At 40.9% G+C, this 14764-nt stretch overlaps 1 protein-coding gene across 1 annotated transcript; it reads left to right on the top strand.

Annotated features, from left to right (window-relative positions):
* The first annotated feature begins 64 nt into the window (after positions 1-64).
* On the top strand, positions 65-13153 carry nfascb (neurofascin homolog (chicken) b). The gene is made up of 28 exons (XM_029506106.1): positions 65-153; positions 2978-3133; positions 3626-3747; positions 3831-3936; positions 4033-4223; positions 4863-4985; positions 5107-5325; positions 5716-5827; positions 5991-6178; positions 6264-6395; positions 6478-6621; positions 6852-6963; positions 7047-7210; positions 7338-7485; positions 7575-7699; positions 7784-7885; positions 8005-8202; positions 8504-8574; positions 8689-8911; positions 9367-9482; positions 10100-10310; positions 10419-10541; positions 10853-11026; positions 11114-11245; positions 11411-11480; positions 11883-11894; positions 12052-12087; positions 12175-13153. The coding sequence occupies exons 3-28, from the start codon at positions 3672-3674 to the stop codon at positions 12404-12406; spliced, it is 3540 nt and encodes a 1179-aa protein (XP_029361966.1). The 5' UTR covers positions 65-153; positions 2978-3133; positions 3626-3671; the 3' UTR covers positions 12407-13153.
* Positions 13154-14764: the final 1611 nt, after the last annotated feature.

Below are 14764 nucleotides of genomic sequence, written 5' to 3'. Positions count from 1 at the left end.
TCAGTAACAAATATCACAGTGAACAGATGCTGCCGGATAGATGAGGCTCAGGTTGGAAATGCTGTGGTGAATCTACCCCAACACTGGAGGAGATGAAATTAGGAGTTTGACTTTTTCTACAACAAAGAGAAAGAGGGGGCCAAGCACCCAAAGGTAGGAAACCTGACATTCACCAGTTGAACCTTCTTTGGCCTATCCTGATTAGTTTTTAGGTTAAAACAGTATACATCATGGTATTCTGGCAGACTAAGATACGTTCACTGTGTTGTTGGGTGCTGCAGTTCTTACAGCTACTGTCGAAGTCAGGCATCAATGGAAGTGAAGGTCTTAATGATGTCATAGTCTGGGTTGCGAAGTGGGACGGGTCTGCAAGTGCATCAGCACATTTCTGTTAGAGTGATCTCAATATTATTCCCTCACATCTGCCATTTAGATTTCTCATTTAGGATTAAATAATTTTTTTGTGATAAACCTTTGGTGACAGCTAACATATGTCTGAAAGTTCATTTATTGACCTTACTTTTTTGAGTATTTGCAAAATTTGCCAAAATACTGCATCTTTACTTCCCCAGAAATGTATGGGTGTGTGTTGTTTTCACCACACCAGAAGTACAATTGTGAGGATGGCAGTGTCGGTGTGTTGGTTGATCCAACCTGAACCTGAGGCTGTCGATGTCTTTTTATCATTTTTGACAGATTAATCTGAGAGTTGAGTGGAAAATCTCCACAAATATTAAATGGATACCGTTAAACTTCAGATTAATGTTTCTTGGGATCAGTTTTGATACTGTGATGATTACTTAACATTTCATCTGGTGTCTCCACGTGTCTGAAATCTCAATCTCTGCAGTATAGTTGATGATCAATTATCTTCTGAGCTAAACGCATTCCCATCAGCCTCTCTTATCCTACCTGAAGCTTAGTGCTGATTATATTTATGTTATCAGGCTGCCCATTTGAAACATCACCCTCCGGGCATTGTTCTTATAAGGGCAGAGGTGGAAAGTAACAGTGTGAGTATAGTCATAAGTTATTAGTGCTTTACTTGAGTATTTACATATTCTGATGTCAACTTAAGGTCATTTAAAATCATGTTCAGAACCACCTAATGTCTTCTTGCTGAACCTCTTTCATGTGATGATCCAGTTTGCAGATTCTAATTCATAAAAAAAAACATATTAACCATCTATAAAGAATTAATTAAGTGGTGCTATCACATGTTTACATAAGATTTGGTTTATCCCAAAAATTCACAAGCTGCAATGACTCAAGAAATTTAACTGATTCCAACTTTTAACAATTAGAACATCCACGTGTTTTACCCATCAGTGCATCAGTGATAAAATAGAAATGAGTCAACCAGTAACACACTACACTGTGTTATTGCTAGTTGTAGGTAAATAAAGGCTTATTCAAGGCGGTTTCATGAGCGTTTCGGTCAAAGTATTGCTTTAGTTTAAGGCGGTCTCATAGAGCAGCTATGGCTGTGTAGGCTCACCTCGCGTTAAAGTCAGAATCTGTGTTTAAGTTTGATTTGATTTGATTGCACAGTGATGACTTGTTTCTTGTCTTGCGGTCTCCCTGACACATTGACGTCAAAGTGCAGATGATAGGTGCTCTGAGTCTGAACGGGCAGTTGGTTGGACGCTGCCTCCCACGCCATCTGCTCTTACCCGGGTCCTGGGCACACGTGCCAAAGGAGACCCGCGAGCATAGAGACCTTGTTGTCGTCAACGAGCTGGCTCTGTCCGCCTCTCTGCCTCTTCACTGTGCAATCTGGTGCATGGCACTGATCACTGCTCATTGCCAGGCCCGCTTCAGTGCGATGCATGCAGAGAAAAGCCCATTCTGAGAGCCATGAGGCTCAACATACACCTCCTGCCTTTGTTTTCTATGTGATGCAAGTTGCTTTTTATATGTTCAGATGGGATGAGGGCCAGAGGATACAGAACAGCAGCTACAGCTACAGAGCTATGAGTGTCCTTATGGTTTATGTCCCATACAAACCATTCATTAATGAGTCAGAACAAATCTTTCTTCTAATTGTAATTTTATCCATTGGTGGTGATGTCACCTCATTTTACCTTTACCTCCCCACTGCCAAGGTATTGTTTAGCCCAGTCAGTGCTAGTCTCTATATTCAGCCCTGTGTGGATGCCTGTAAGCCTACACAGGTCAGGACAATGTCGAAGGCCGCGTGACAGCTTTTGTCTGAGACAAATACATTTTTTTTGTGCCTTTGGCAATGTTTCTGCGTCTTCCTCCCGTAGGATGTTCTTTGCTGAATGGTAATGACCTTTTCCTCATCTAAGAATATCCATCTGAATGGCTCAGTGTAAAAAAAAAAAGAAGTCTCTGTCATAAAAGTTTTGGTATGTTGTAGAAAAAATGGGATTTGAAAGAGAAAGGAAATTTTAAATAATGTGTATGTGGAAGAAGTTTAGAAAGATATTTTATACCAGAGCCATGTGAGAATTTTCTGCATGTAATCTTCATATGACAGAAACAAACATTGCTTTCATACTTTCTTCCCACATTTTGATGTCATCAAAAAAAAAAAAAAAAAAAAAAGGAATGCAAATTGTGATGAATATGGATTGTTTTGCGCTTTCTCTTGGCCCAACCACGTTCCCACAGGAGGTCAAAGCAAACATCTTTCAAGTAAATAAAAGACAAATCTGGCTGAACAATATTATTCCTTGCTTTTCTAAGTCATATTAACATACCTGGGATTCTTTCAACTTCAGTTTCTGTGTGTGTGCTTGTTTTTTTTTTTTTGGTGCAAACAAACTTTGTGGCTGTGTCTGATGGAGAGGGATGGTTCAGAATCATGGGAGCCCGGTCAGAACAGTGAAGTGTGGTGGGTGAGGAGTAGGCGGTGAATGGTGCTCATTCATTATTCATGAGATGGGTGGGCAGAGTGTAAGTGGCAGTGACAGAGAGAAACTGTATTTCTGAAGTGTATGAACTCCTCTAGGGTTCTTGACCTGATGTTTGAAGGACTGAAGCACTGATTGATATACTGCACAAACAAGAATAATTTCCCGCAGCAAAGTCATTGGAATGATCGGTGCACTGCGGAAGTCATAGAGATGGGGAGGAGAGAGTCCTGATTTGACAACACATGTCAAAAGTGAGTACTGTTTATATTGATTATACCGACATGACTCACGGCGTGTTACATATTTATCGCAGTAATTGTAACACTGTTGAACACTCTGCTCTTATCAGGCATTCTTGGCAGCTTTAGACAGCTTAATCAGCCGCTCTTCATTTTAAACTGTGTGAAAACTCTGATTAACTGTTTGGCAAGAGTGTTTGTCCAATATGAACTAAATAATAATAGTATCTAAGTCCTCACACTTATACTCTGATTTATTCCAAAAGAGCAATATTTTTCATTTTGCACCATTTACTTGACAGCCACCGACTTTTTTTTTTTTAAGACATGACAGAATTACAATTATTACTTATTTATCTACTCTGCAGTTTTAATGAAGTTTAATTTGTAATGAATTAACTTAATAGAAAGACTTGCACATTTAAACCATCACTGTGAAACTAGGTGAATGTCACTAAAATGTAACTTCTTCTTTTTTTTCCCTCCTTATTAATTTTTAAACAGGAAAACTGGTGTCCAAGTAAATTGCTGGATTAAATGAACTGTAAAGATGGAGACACTGGTGAAACCAGCACTGCTGTTACTTTTATGGCAGAGTGTTTGGGCTTTGGACGTCCCTCTGGAAGGTGTGTCAGTAACTTCACCATTTTTTTTTGTTTTTGCGCATACAGTTCTATTACCCCAAGCTGATTTCTTTCTGTGCCTGCAGTCAGACAACCCCCGACCATTATAAAGCAGTCAATGAAGGAGCATATTGTTGACCCTAAAGACAACATGGTCATTGAGTGTGAAGCCAAAGGAAACCCTCATCCCATGTAAGAGCAGATGCGTTTTGTTACAGCTGACATCATTCAGTGAAAATTACTGATTTGATTTGATTCTCTCTTCACACTCTTTGCTCAATCACGAAGTTTCTCATGGAGGCGTAATGGGAAGTATTTTAATGTGGCACGTGACCCTCAAGCATCAATGCGCAGGCGCTCAGGGACGCTGGACATCTATGCCTGGAAGAACCCAGAACAGTATGAGGCAGAATATCAGTGCATCGCCTCCAATGAGTACGGATCTGCATACTCAAACAAGATCAGACTACGACTATACCGTAAGTGCAATACTGGGACTATTCAAAGAATCAACTCCTCATTTGGATTCAGCAGTAACAGGAGATTTAGTCAGCCTATAGAGTAGCAAGGTCAAAAATGGGGGGGGAGTCAGTCAGAAATGAAGAATCACTGACAAATTGTTTTAGTGTCTCCCACAAATTGTATATATGTATATGCAAGTATGTATCTATGTGTGTGTGTGTGTGTGTGTGTGTGTATGTGTGTATATGGTCTCTTTGGGGAAGGGGCACTTTGAATTTTAGAACTATAAAGTGAGATTCAGAAGAAGAAATACTGAAGCTAAGATACAGACGCAGGTAAAAACAGGTGTTTGATGGATGGAAAACACAGTTTGGTGATATGAGGAGACTAAATGCTTTGCAGATAGAATCAGGAGGCTTCCAAACCTTTTAGAAGATGTGAGTCTGGTTTACCTCATATTACCACTACCAATGGCCAATCCATCCTATGGCTAGAATAGTATATTTTAAAAGGTAAAGATGGACTCAACCAATATGCTGTTTTGCAACTAAATCGCTAGACTGGCACCAGAAAGATGGAAAAATCAGCATGCGCTGTCATTAAAGAAGCTTCAGCATTAATACTCAGTGGATTCATGTTCCTCCATGCTTCTGTAGGAGCTCCTGTGTGGCCTCGGGAGATTCTGGAGCCTGTGGTGGTCAGTGCTGGCAAACCTCTGGTCTTGTCCTGTGACCCCCCGCAGGGCCCGCCTAAACCTGAAACCTATTGGATGTCCAGCTGTAAGGGTCACATGTCATGCACCTTAACAGGAAGCACTTTAATGATCCAAAGTAAACAAACACATGTTGAAGGACTCTGTCTGTACAAATACATATGAATCTACCCCACATTTCATCTCAGGCTCGTACGCGAGACCTTTCAACTGGCCGATCCAGACAGCTTTCCCCACCACGGAGGCTGTGCGGCAGGACCGCAGGGTTTCCATGGGAGTGAACGGAGATCTGTACTTCTCTAATGTCCTGATGAATGATTCTGCCACTGACTACTGCTGTAATGCTCGTTTCCCATACAAGAACGCCATCCAGCAGAAGATGCCTGTCGTTGTTAAAGTGCTTTTAAGTGAGTATAACTGTGTGTTCGCAATACCTGAGTCTAGATTTTTTATTTCTTTTTGGCATTATCTGGCCTTTTTTCAGAAACATTTTTGAAACAATTTTGAGTCTGAATCCCATTCAGTACATTTCAGGCTTCACCTACAAGAGCAGCAAATTATCAATGGAGTGGTTATATATATATATATATATATATATATATATATATATAGATACCACCTGGAGAGGGTCTGTGATTTTGGAGTTAATCTGAGTTACAGTAGGAGTCCTTGACCTGTGATAGGTCACGTGGAAGTGACTACATTGGTGCATTAGCAGAAACTTCTTTTCTTTGAGTCATTGCAGTATTTTCATGAGCAAATGTGTTCCGGTGTGTTGTGGTTGCCATCCTCTTCAGCTCGAGCAGTGGCGGAGGCCGCCCCCACCTGGCTGTCTCCCAAAGGTTCGTCCAGCTCCATACTAGTCCTGCAAGGGGAGGAACTGCTCCTGGAGTGTATTGCTGCAGGAATGTGAGTGTGATTGATATAGATGCCCTTTTTTCATAGTGTTATGTATTCATTATCGATTGTTCACATCCTTCCTCAAAGAGTCTATATGTTTTTGATTCAGTATGATTTAAATTTTGATTTCCTGTGAGTCATCCTGTGTAAAGTCTTGTTTATCATCATCAAGGCCAACTCCTCATATTACCTGGACCAAGGATGGTGAGAGCCTGGCAGTGACACCACGCATGAAAGTAAAGAACTTCAACAAGATGATTCAAATCCCAAAGGCATCATTTGATGATGCCGGTGAATATGTGTGCAGAGCCACCAATAAGCTCAGCTACATTGAGCACACAATAACTGTCAGGGTCAAAGGTGAGACATACTTAAAGAAATATCCAATGCTTTAGTTTCCTGCTCTACAGTAAAGTTAAATCAATGCTGTACTTGCGTTTAAAAGCGGCTCCATTCTGGTTGGAGAAGCCCACCAATTTGGTCTTGGCTCCTGAAGAAAACGGACGTCTGGTTTGTCGTTCTGATGGAGTTCCTCGTCCAACAGTCAGCTGGCTCATCAACGGGGAACCGATTGAAAGTGAGTTTTTGGACATTATAGCCTGCAGTCTGGGAAAATGAATCCTAAGGATATTATTGCTGTAATTTTCCTTTCTTTTTAGGTGCGACACCCGAGCCAAACAGACAGGTGTCAGGAGAAACGCTGAGCTTCCAAAGTGTGACCACCGCAAACACTGCTGTCTACCAGTGCAATGCTTCAAATCAGTTTGGTTACTTGTTGGCCAATGCTTTTGTGAATGTCCTACGTACGTTACACTCTCTCATTAACTGCTTCTAACCAGTAAAACACTTTCTTTTTTTTTTTTTTGTTACAGTCATGGCAGTTTTAGTTGTGAATATTTTACCATATTGAGCGCCTGTTAAGGTTGCTTCACTGTTGTACAGCAATGAAAATTGAGAGAAACATTACGAATCAGTTAGGAGTGTACAGCTTAAAATAATTTTTATATAAATAATGTTAACAACTTTTCTCTAGATGCAACACCTCGTATTCTCGGAACCAGGAATGCGCTCATCAAGGTGATAGAGGGCAGTCACACCTTCTTGGACTGCCGTTTCTTCGGCTCTCCGGTGCCTGAGCTGCGGTGGTACGAACAAGTTGTTTGACATTTCAATCTAAAGCGTGGCATTAGACATCAGTCCACATTGAACGTTGTTTCTGCTCACACAGGTCCAGATATGGCCAAGGAAATCTCGAAGGAAATCGTTTTAAAACCCACAGAAATGGGACTCTGGAGATCAAACGTATACAGCTGGAGGACCAGGGAACTTACATATGTGTAGTCAGCAACATCGCAGGAAGAGATGAAGCTCAAGTTCGAATAGAGGTCAAAGGTGAGGGTCATGCTTACAACTTTGAAGAAGTTGAAAGAATTACAACTCTTTTGAAGTTAGCAAAAAAAAAAAAAAAAAAAAAAAAAAAAAAAAAGAATGCATAAAAAATCTTTTACATTTTTCTCAGAGCCCACATTAATTGTCACGAGACCACAGAATATGAAAGTCATCCGTGGAACTGACGTGCGGTTTGAGTGTGGGGTGACAGCAGATGCCACCACTCCTGTCACAACCACCTGGTTGAAAGACAAAAAGCAGCTGACTCTCAGCTGGCGGTAGGTAGATTTAGTAATTTATATATATATATCTTTTAGTGGGACTGAAAATTTCACCTGTTTCTCCCTCGTATGAATGTGACCCTCAGACTCTCTCTGGATGAATCAAATCTGGTAATCACTAATGTAAACACAGGCGATGAGGGGGAATACACGTGTGTCATCAAGAGTGAACTGGAGCAGAAATCTGTGTCGGCACGTCTAATGGTGATGGGTATGACGCGTGTAAAATAAATGGTATTTAATCAGCCCTACTACACGCGAGGCTTTTTAATAGTTTGTATACTTTTGTGTGCAGATCGTCCAGATCCTCCCACTAACTTGGAGTTGTCAGATCCGTTTGAACGGAGCGTAAGACTCAGCTGGGTTCCTGGAAACAGTAACCACAATCCCATCACAGGTAAGAGCTACGAAACTAAATGCACTCAAAAAAATAATAAATAATAAAAAATATTATGAGTAATCCTGTTTTTGTGTCTTTACCACCTTTTTTTCTTTTTACCCATTACTCCCTTCCAGAGTACTTAGTGCAGTATGATGATGATGACTGGTTGCCAGGAAAGTGGAGAAACCTATCAACATACCCAGGGACCCTCAACTCTGTCATTCTACATCTTACACCTTTCACCTACTATGAGTTCAGGGTCATTGCCATAAACGAAATTGGACCGAGTCGCCCCAGTCGTCCATCTACACGCTTCCAATCCAGCGGTGCACGTGAGTTTGATGCTCCTAAAAATACGTTTTTGTCTGAGACAACAAATTGAGAGCTAGCTAACAAATGCGTGGAGTTAATTTTTACAGAACATTAAATATAAAGCCAGCAGACTGCTTCGCTGATTAGGGTACAAAACACGTACTGTAGCCTGGCTGCCTTCAGTGGCACTAAAAAAAAAACAAATCTCACTGAACCTCTAAAACTCAGAAAGGTCTTGGTTGTTAAATTGACATAAAAAAAAATGTTAAATTCCCTTTAATCCATTGGTTTTATCACTGAATCTGTTTTTTTCCTGCACAGCTCCAGATGTCATCCCAAAGAATGTAAAGGGTGTAGGTACCTGGAGAAATAACATGGAGATCAGCTGGGAGGTAAGTGTCAAAAGTTTTAATAACTTCCTCTATATCTCTATATCTTGAGTATCTTCTCTGATCAGTGTGCCTTGATAAGAACACACAATGCTGAGTGCTGTGGCTTTCTTCCAGCCTCTGACCTACAGAGAATGGAACGGACCCCACCTGAAGTATTTGGTGTGGTGGAGGAGGAGAGATTCCCGAGAGGAGTGGAAGAACGCCACCACTAAATGGCTAAAATACTACATCTATGATGCAGATACGTTTACTCCTTATGAAATCAAAGTCCAGGCTGTCAATGACTTCGGGCTGGGCCCAGAGTCTCCTGTTGTCATTGGCTACTCTGGGGAAGATCGTAAGTATCTGTTTGACTTCACTGTGATACAAATCAAACCTAACTGCTGATGCACAGTGGACATTGTGAGGGTTAGTTTTCTCTGGAGCGACAGAAGGATTCACCAACACCCTAAAACAGAGTGCCATGTGTAAAAGTGTTGGGTTTTGCATTCTATTGTCTAATTGATTGCTGCCTCATCCTCCTGTAACTCAGGTCCTGTTAATGTTAATCTCTTCATATTTTATTTCCAATGATCCAGCCAACTATTGTAGGAATGATTTAAAATGAGTCTTAATCCACAGGGAGTCCTGAATATATTCAGATGAGTAAACTGACCGTTCTGTTCTGAGCAAACTTATTCCTGTTTTTGTTATATTTATCTGCATCTTGGGCATCAGTGTTGGTTCTCATCACATTCCTCTATGTTCACAGATAGCAACACAAAGCGCTGTGTCATCTCTGTTTACCTGCAGGTCCCATAACGGCACCCCTGAATCTGAGAGTGTCTGACATCGAGAGCACTCAGGTGACTTTGCACTGGGACCCGGTGATCCGCAACTCTATTATGGGAGAACTAAAAGAATACAAGGTGTGTCTAATGTGCATTCAGTAGCATACTGGGCTGATAATCAAAGCGCTGTAGTAAGCGAGAGTTTCACTTTGTGTGAAAGGAAGTGGGAAGAATTATTCGGTGTCTTGGTTCATGGTGGCAGTGTGGTCAGAGAGATGGTTGCTTTGGAAACAATGCCATCAGACATGATTTGATTTTATTAAGACTGAGAATACACCAAAATACACCTGAGGAAATGATCACTTCAACAAATGATTCTTTTTCTGCTGTAATTATTTTATTATTTATTATTACTATTACTACTAATTACTAAAATATTTACCAGGTTTAATTGGAGCCTCCGCTAAACCCTAATTAGACTATTCATACTAACCTTCATAAAACTCTCTTATTTACAATAAACAATATCAATATTTTATGTGAGTCAGGGATTGAGATGCGGCCCCGTGCTCTTTTGACTGACTGTTACAGCCTGCGGTTTTGTTGTGAAGCTGATGCCAGACAAATCTCATTGTATCAGTCCTGCCAACGTGCAGGAGTTCAAACTTTTCTTGGCAAGTGGTGCCTAAAATAACGACCCAATTCGCAGACTGCGGCAGAATTGAAATGCTGGGTGTGATGCTTTCATCTCTCAGGTTTACTACTGGAGGGATAGCAGCCAACTGAGGTGGCTGAGAGTCAACAGAGGAATGAAGACTCAAGCATTTCAAGTCAATGGTCCGGAGCCATCGGGGGTTGTGACTGGGCTTATCCCCTACAGCAACTATAAGATGTACATAGTGGTGGCAAACAATCGATTTGAAGGGCCGCCCAGTAATAATATACATTTCTCAACACCTGAAGGAGGTAAGAAAAGTTAGTGACCAGTAACAGGATTTTTAGAGTCTCCTCTTCTAAGCACCAGCAATCTCTAAAGCTTATGTTTGTTATCTCCCGCTGTTTCTTTCTCGATAGTGCCATCTGCTCCCAGATCCTTTAGGATCCAGCAGCGACATCTGGACAGTATTTATGTGGACTGGGATCTGCCAGAAGAACCCAACGGTGTCATCACAGGGTATTCTCTCAAGTACCAGACAGGTACGACGAGACAACACCTGAAACACACTTTAATGCTTCTTTACAGCCTATTCTAATTATTTGAACTCGTCCTTGAAGCGACATCAAAGCTTTCATCACAGGAAAGACCTTGTTTATTCCTTTAAAGCCGCAAAGTCTACAAAACCATAGTTCATAATATCCCATTTCAATATGCACTCAGAGACAGGAGTGCCTCTCGAGGTTGCTCTCCAAATGCAAATGAACACTTGTGCAGGAGCTTAATAGCTCAGCTGTCTGGACCTTGTCAGAGTCACAGCTCTTTTAACTTGAGATTTCTCCTCTTGTCACAGTGAACGCCAGCAGAGGAGAGGAGCTGCAAGTTGAGGAGTTTCCTCCAAATGTAACGAGCTTCTCAGTCCGTCGATACGACCGATACACCCGGTACAGATTCTCCGTTGCAGCGCGCACTAAGGTCGGGACAGGGGAATGGCATACGGAGGAGTCACCCCACTACACCACTGAAAGTAATGCACTCGCCTCGTTCATCAACACATTTAGTGCTCTGCCAATGAAACAAGTAGACACTCTGAAGTGTTGACTGTGTGTCACAGTATACGCTCAGGACCAGGTGGACATCACCACTCAGGGCTGGTTCATCGGGATTATGTGTGCAGTGGCACTCATCGTGCTCATACTTCTTATAGTCTGCTTCATCAAGAGAAGCCGAGGAGGGAAGTACCCAGGTAGAGTGGTTACACATGTAATCAGTAATCTGTAACAGTGTTGACCTTTGGCGTTTTTTGATTGTTGATCAGACAGAACAAGAGCTTTGAAGATGCTGTTTCGGTTCTAAAGATGATCAATATCACCACATTGCATCTCTTCTAATCAGCTTGTTGTCATTTTAGTCCGGGAAAAAAAGGACATTTCACTGGAGCCAGTGGACGACAAAGATCAAGAGGGGTCATTTGATTATCGGTAATAAATATAACAGATCTATTTGAGAGCACAAGTTTTTTATTATAACCTAAGTGGCTAGTTTTAATCTAACTTTTTACAAATTATATATGAGGTTTTAAAAATAAGTTTGATGATGTAACCATAATGAAATAATGTTAGAGCAACAATACTCAACACTTAATCAGATATTGCTCTCCTCTTAACACCATACATGAGCCATAAGTTTACGTTTACATTTACTTATTTACTTATTTGCTTGGTCGCGGTGCATTAGTGTGTTAGGTGAATTAAAGCTGACCCTATCAACACGTATTAATTTCAGATTTTTCTTTCTGTGTGTATTTACTCTACCTTTTCTACCTAAACCCACCCCCCAACCAAACTCTCAACCTGTTTCTTTTTCGCACTGAACCACTCCAGGTCTCTGGAAAGGTATGAAAAGACTAAATGTTGACACAGTGACACTACTGACATTTCAATTATACAATTTAAACTTTGGAATAGTAAATTGCAGATGCAGTACCCAGTGAATGTATGATTGTGATTCACCCTCGCAGATAATAAATCTCAAAATGTTTTCATCTTTTAGGATAGCACGTGTCTCCACTCTGCCCTACCCTCGGAGGTACGTTGTGAATGGATCCTCTTCTTCTGCTAGTGTTAACAAAATGTGACTTTTAAATTGAGTTTTCATTTCTGGATAACTCTGTAGGGAGGAGGAAAGAGGGCTGCAAAGAGGCCAGCCGTCTATGGAGGCCATGATGAAGCGATCAGACAGTGATGACAGTCTGGTGGACTATGGAGAAGGAGGAGAAATGCCATTCAATGAGGACGGCTCGTTCATTGGCCAGTACACAGGAACCAGGAGAGATGTCAGGGAGCTGGACTTCGGTGGAAGTCTTGAGCTTCACTCTCCAATGAACACCATCTACTCCCTGGCATGAAACCTCAGACAGAAACATCCTTTCGACTCCAACTCAACTGCTTATCGTGTAACTCTACCGTGCTTGTGCCTTCCACCTTGAATTAAGAACCTGGAGCAACCTGTGCTGCTGGAGGTTACAGCTGGAGACTGGACCTGTTTTACCCCCCCCCCCCCCCCCCCCCAGCGTTTCTAGAGAGAAGCTTATTCATCTGACAAAATGGAAGCTTTCCTTTTGTTTTGTAAATATAAAAACTGTGCTCGTGCACATGCCAACACTTGTGTTCAATTATGGAGAGAGACTGGACGTGCACATCAGAAGAGACAGAAGCGGATCAGTTTATCATGTTGATAAAAGTAAACGCAAGGACCAACTTACCTACTGTTCTGACACCTGACTTTGTTCTATACTGCTAATTTAAATAATCATATTTGTGTTACTTTTGTACAATGATTAGTTGAAATTAGGGTCATACTTTCACCATCAGGTATAACGTCAAAATTAATAGGTACTTTAAGAAATACTTATATTTATAGGTGAACAAAAAAATATATTCCCAGGGACGTGGACAGTTCATCCTGACAGGATCCTGATGGGGGAAAAGCGGACAAACCATTTAGAGTTTTGGCAAACTGTTATCAATAGTTGTAAAAGATGAAGTTTCTCATAATTCTCTCCCCCTTTCACTCACCAAGACATATTTAATCTTTATGTAACCTTTTTGGTTTATTTGAATCTTAACATCATATATCAAGTAATACCACAATTATGCCCTAATGTAAATAAAGAAGAAATATTTATTTCTACCGTATTTGATGTGATTCTGAATCTTGAAATCTTGTGTCTGTTTTATCGGGGTAATCAGAAGTTAGTTTAAGTTAGTTTCTAATTGTTGAATCTAATCACGTGTCTGGAAACAGTTGGGGACATGGATTAGGGTGCCAGTAATTAGTGTTTTGTTAAATATGAAGCTACTATCAGCACTTACCCAGCTTAGCATAAACTCTGGGGAGAGTGGAAAGCAGTTAACCAAAGTTATAATTTTAGTATAGCTCCATATTGAACCCAAGCCTATCTCCCACCATCGAGGATATATTCTGTAGCTGCATATCTGGAAGATGGTTAAGACAAACCTGAGTCAATCTTAACTAAGCTTCATCTAAAAAAAGGAAACATGGAGGACCTTGCAGATAATTGTGGTGCTGCTGCAGTACACTGGAAACAACAGTCAGCAGCAGCAGAGTGCATTTACTGTCTAAAAATAAAGGCATAAAAAGCTGTATTAGAAAAGTAACAATACCAATTTTTCCCCTCTCCAAATGAGAAAGCAATCTCTACTCTGATTAGAACCAACTGGACCAGGACTGGAACCAGAGCACTAAAAGAGGTTCAGAGTCCTATCAGGACAGCTCTGAAGTTACGTGATGCAACTATGTCAATATGGACCAGATATTGATAAGAAGGCAAAGTACATCTGGTATTGGCATTGTGTTTGTCATTAAGTTATTGGTTAATATAAGCAACGAAAGCACACATTAATGCAGAAAGGCTGTATGTCCTTACACTCAGGCTGCGAGGTACAGAGAAATTAGACTGTTGCTCCTGGGAAAAGAAACAAAAGTGCTGATTTCATGTATTTATTTTTAACTTGTCACATCATCAGCGATACACAACATACTACCTTTCACATCTCCGCTGCAGTCTAAATTAGTCAGACCGAGGCTGCACACTCAGCACATACTGTTTACAATTCCTTACACTGAGCAGAAGATGGCTCTCTAACTTAAGACATTTTGGAAAACATCACCTGGGGTGACTTAAATCAGGGTTGTCTCAGATGTGTAACGTATCCGCAGGGACAAAAACGTTTTATTTTTCTTACTTATCGGCCTTCCATTCTAAACTGTAACAGTGCTCTTCCACAAGCTTGGTGTCTGTGTGGTAACACATTACTGGTCTCTGAGTCTGGAGGATTTCACTGGACATTTGTGTGGAAGTGGAAGAGCTCTCTGGTGGTTTAACTAATAACTGATGATGTATCAACCTGGCTGCTCTGTGCCTGTTGATGAGGATTATCAGAATTTAAATCAGCTGTAAACTATTTTTGATATAGGTTTTTGTTCTGGTGTCGAATATTTTGTTATTCGTCCCACTTCGGTGAGGCAACAGCTTTGTCTTTTAGACTTACTGTCACGTCTATTTGCCTGGTTAATGATTATCATTGTGTTTACATTTTTCATTAGCTAAAGAGAGCGCTCAGTGCTCAGTTTTCGTCTCTGGAAGCGCTCATCCAAGCACAACCACCATGAGCAAGTTCATTCTAATTGCAAGTAAGATAACAATAAACTGTGAAACACTTTTCTTGAACAATATTTACAA

The sequence above is a fragment of the Echeneis naucrates genome, chromosome 7 (genome assembly GCF_900963305.1).
Source record: "Echeneis naucrates chromosome 7, fEcheNa1.1, whole genome shotgun sequence".
NCBI classification, from domain to species: domain Eukaryota; kingdom Metazoa; phylum Chordata; class Actinopteri; order Carangiformes; family Echeneidae; genus Echeneis; species Echeneis naucrates.
The sequence above is the reverse complement of the archived record's forward strand: the minus strand, read 5'-3'. Positions and strand labels throughout refer to the sequence as shown.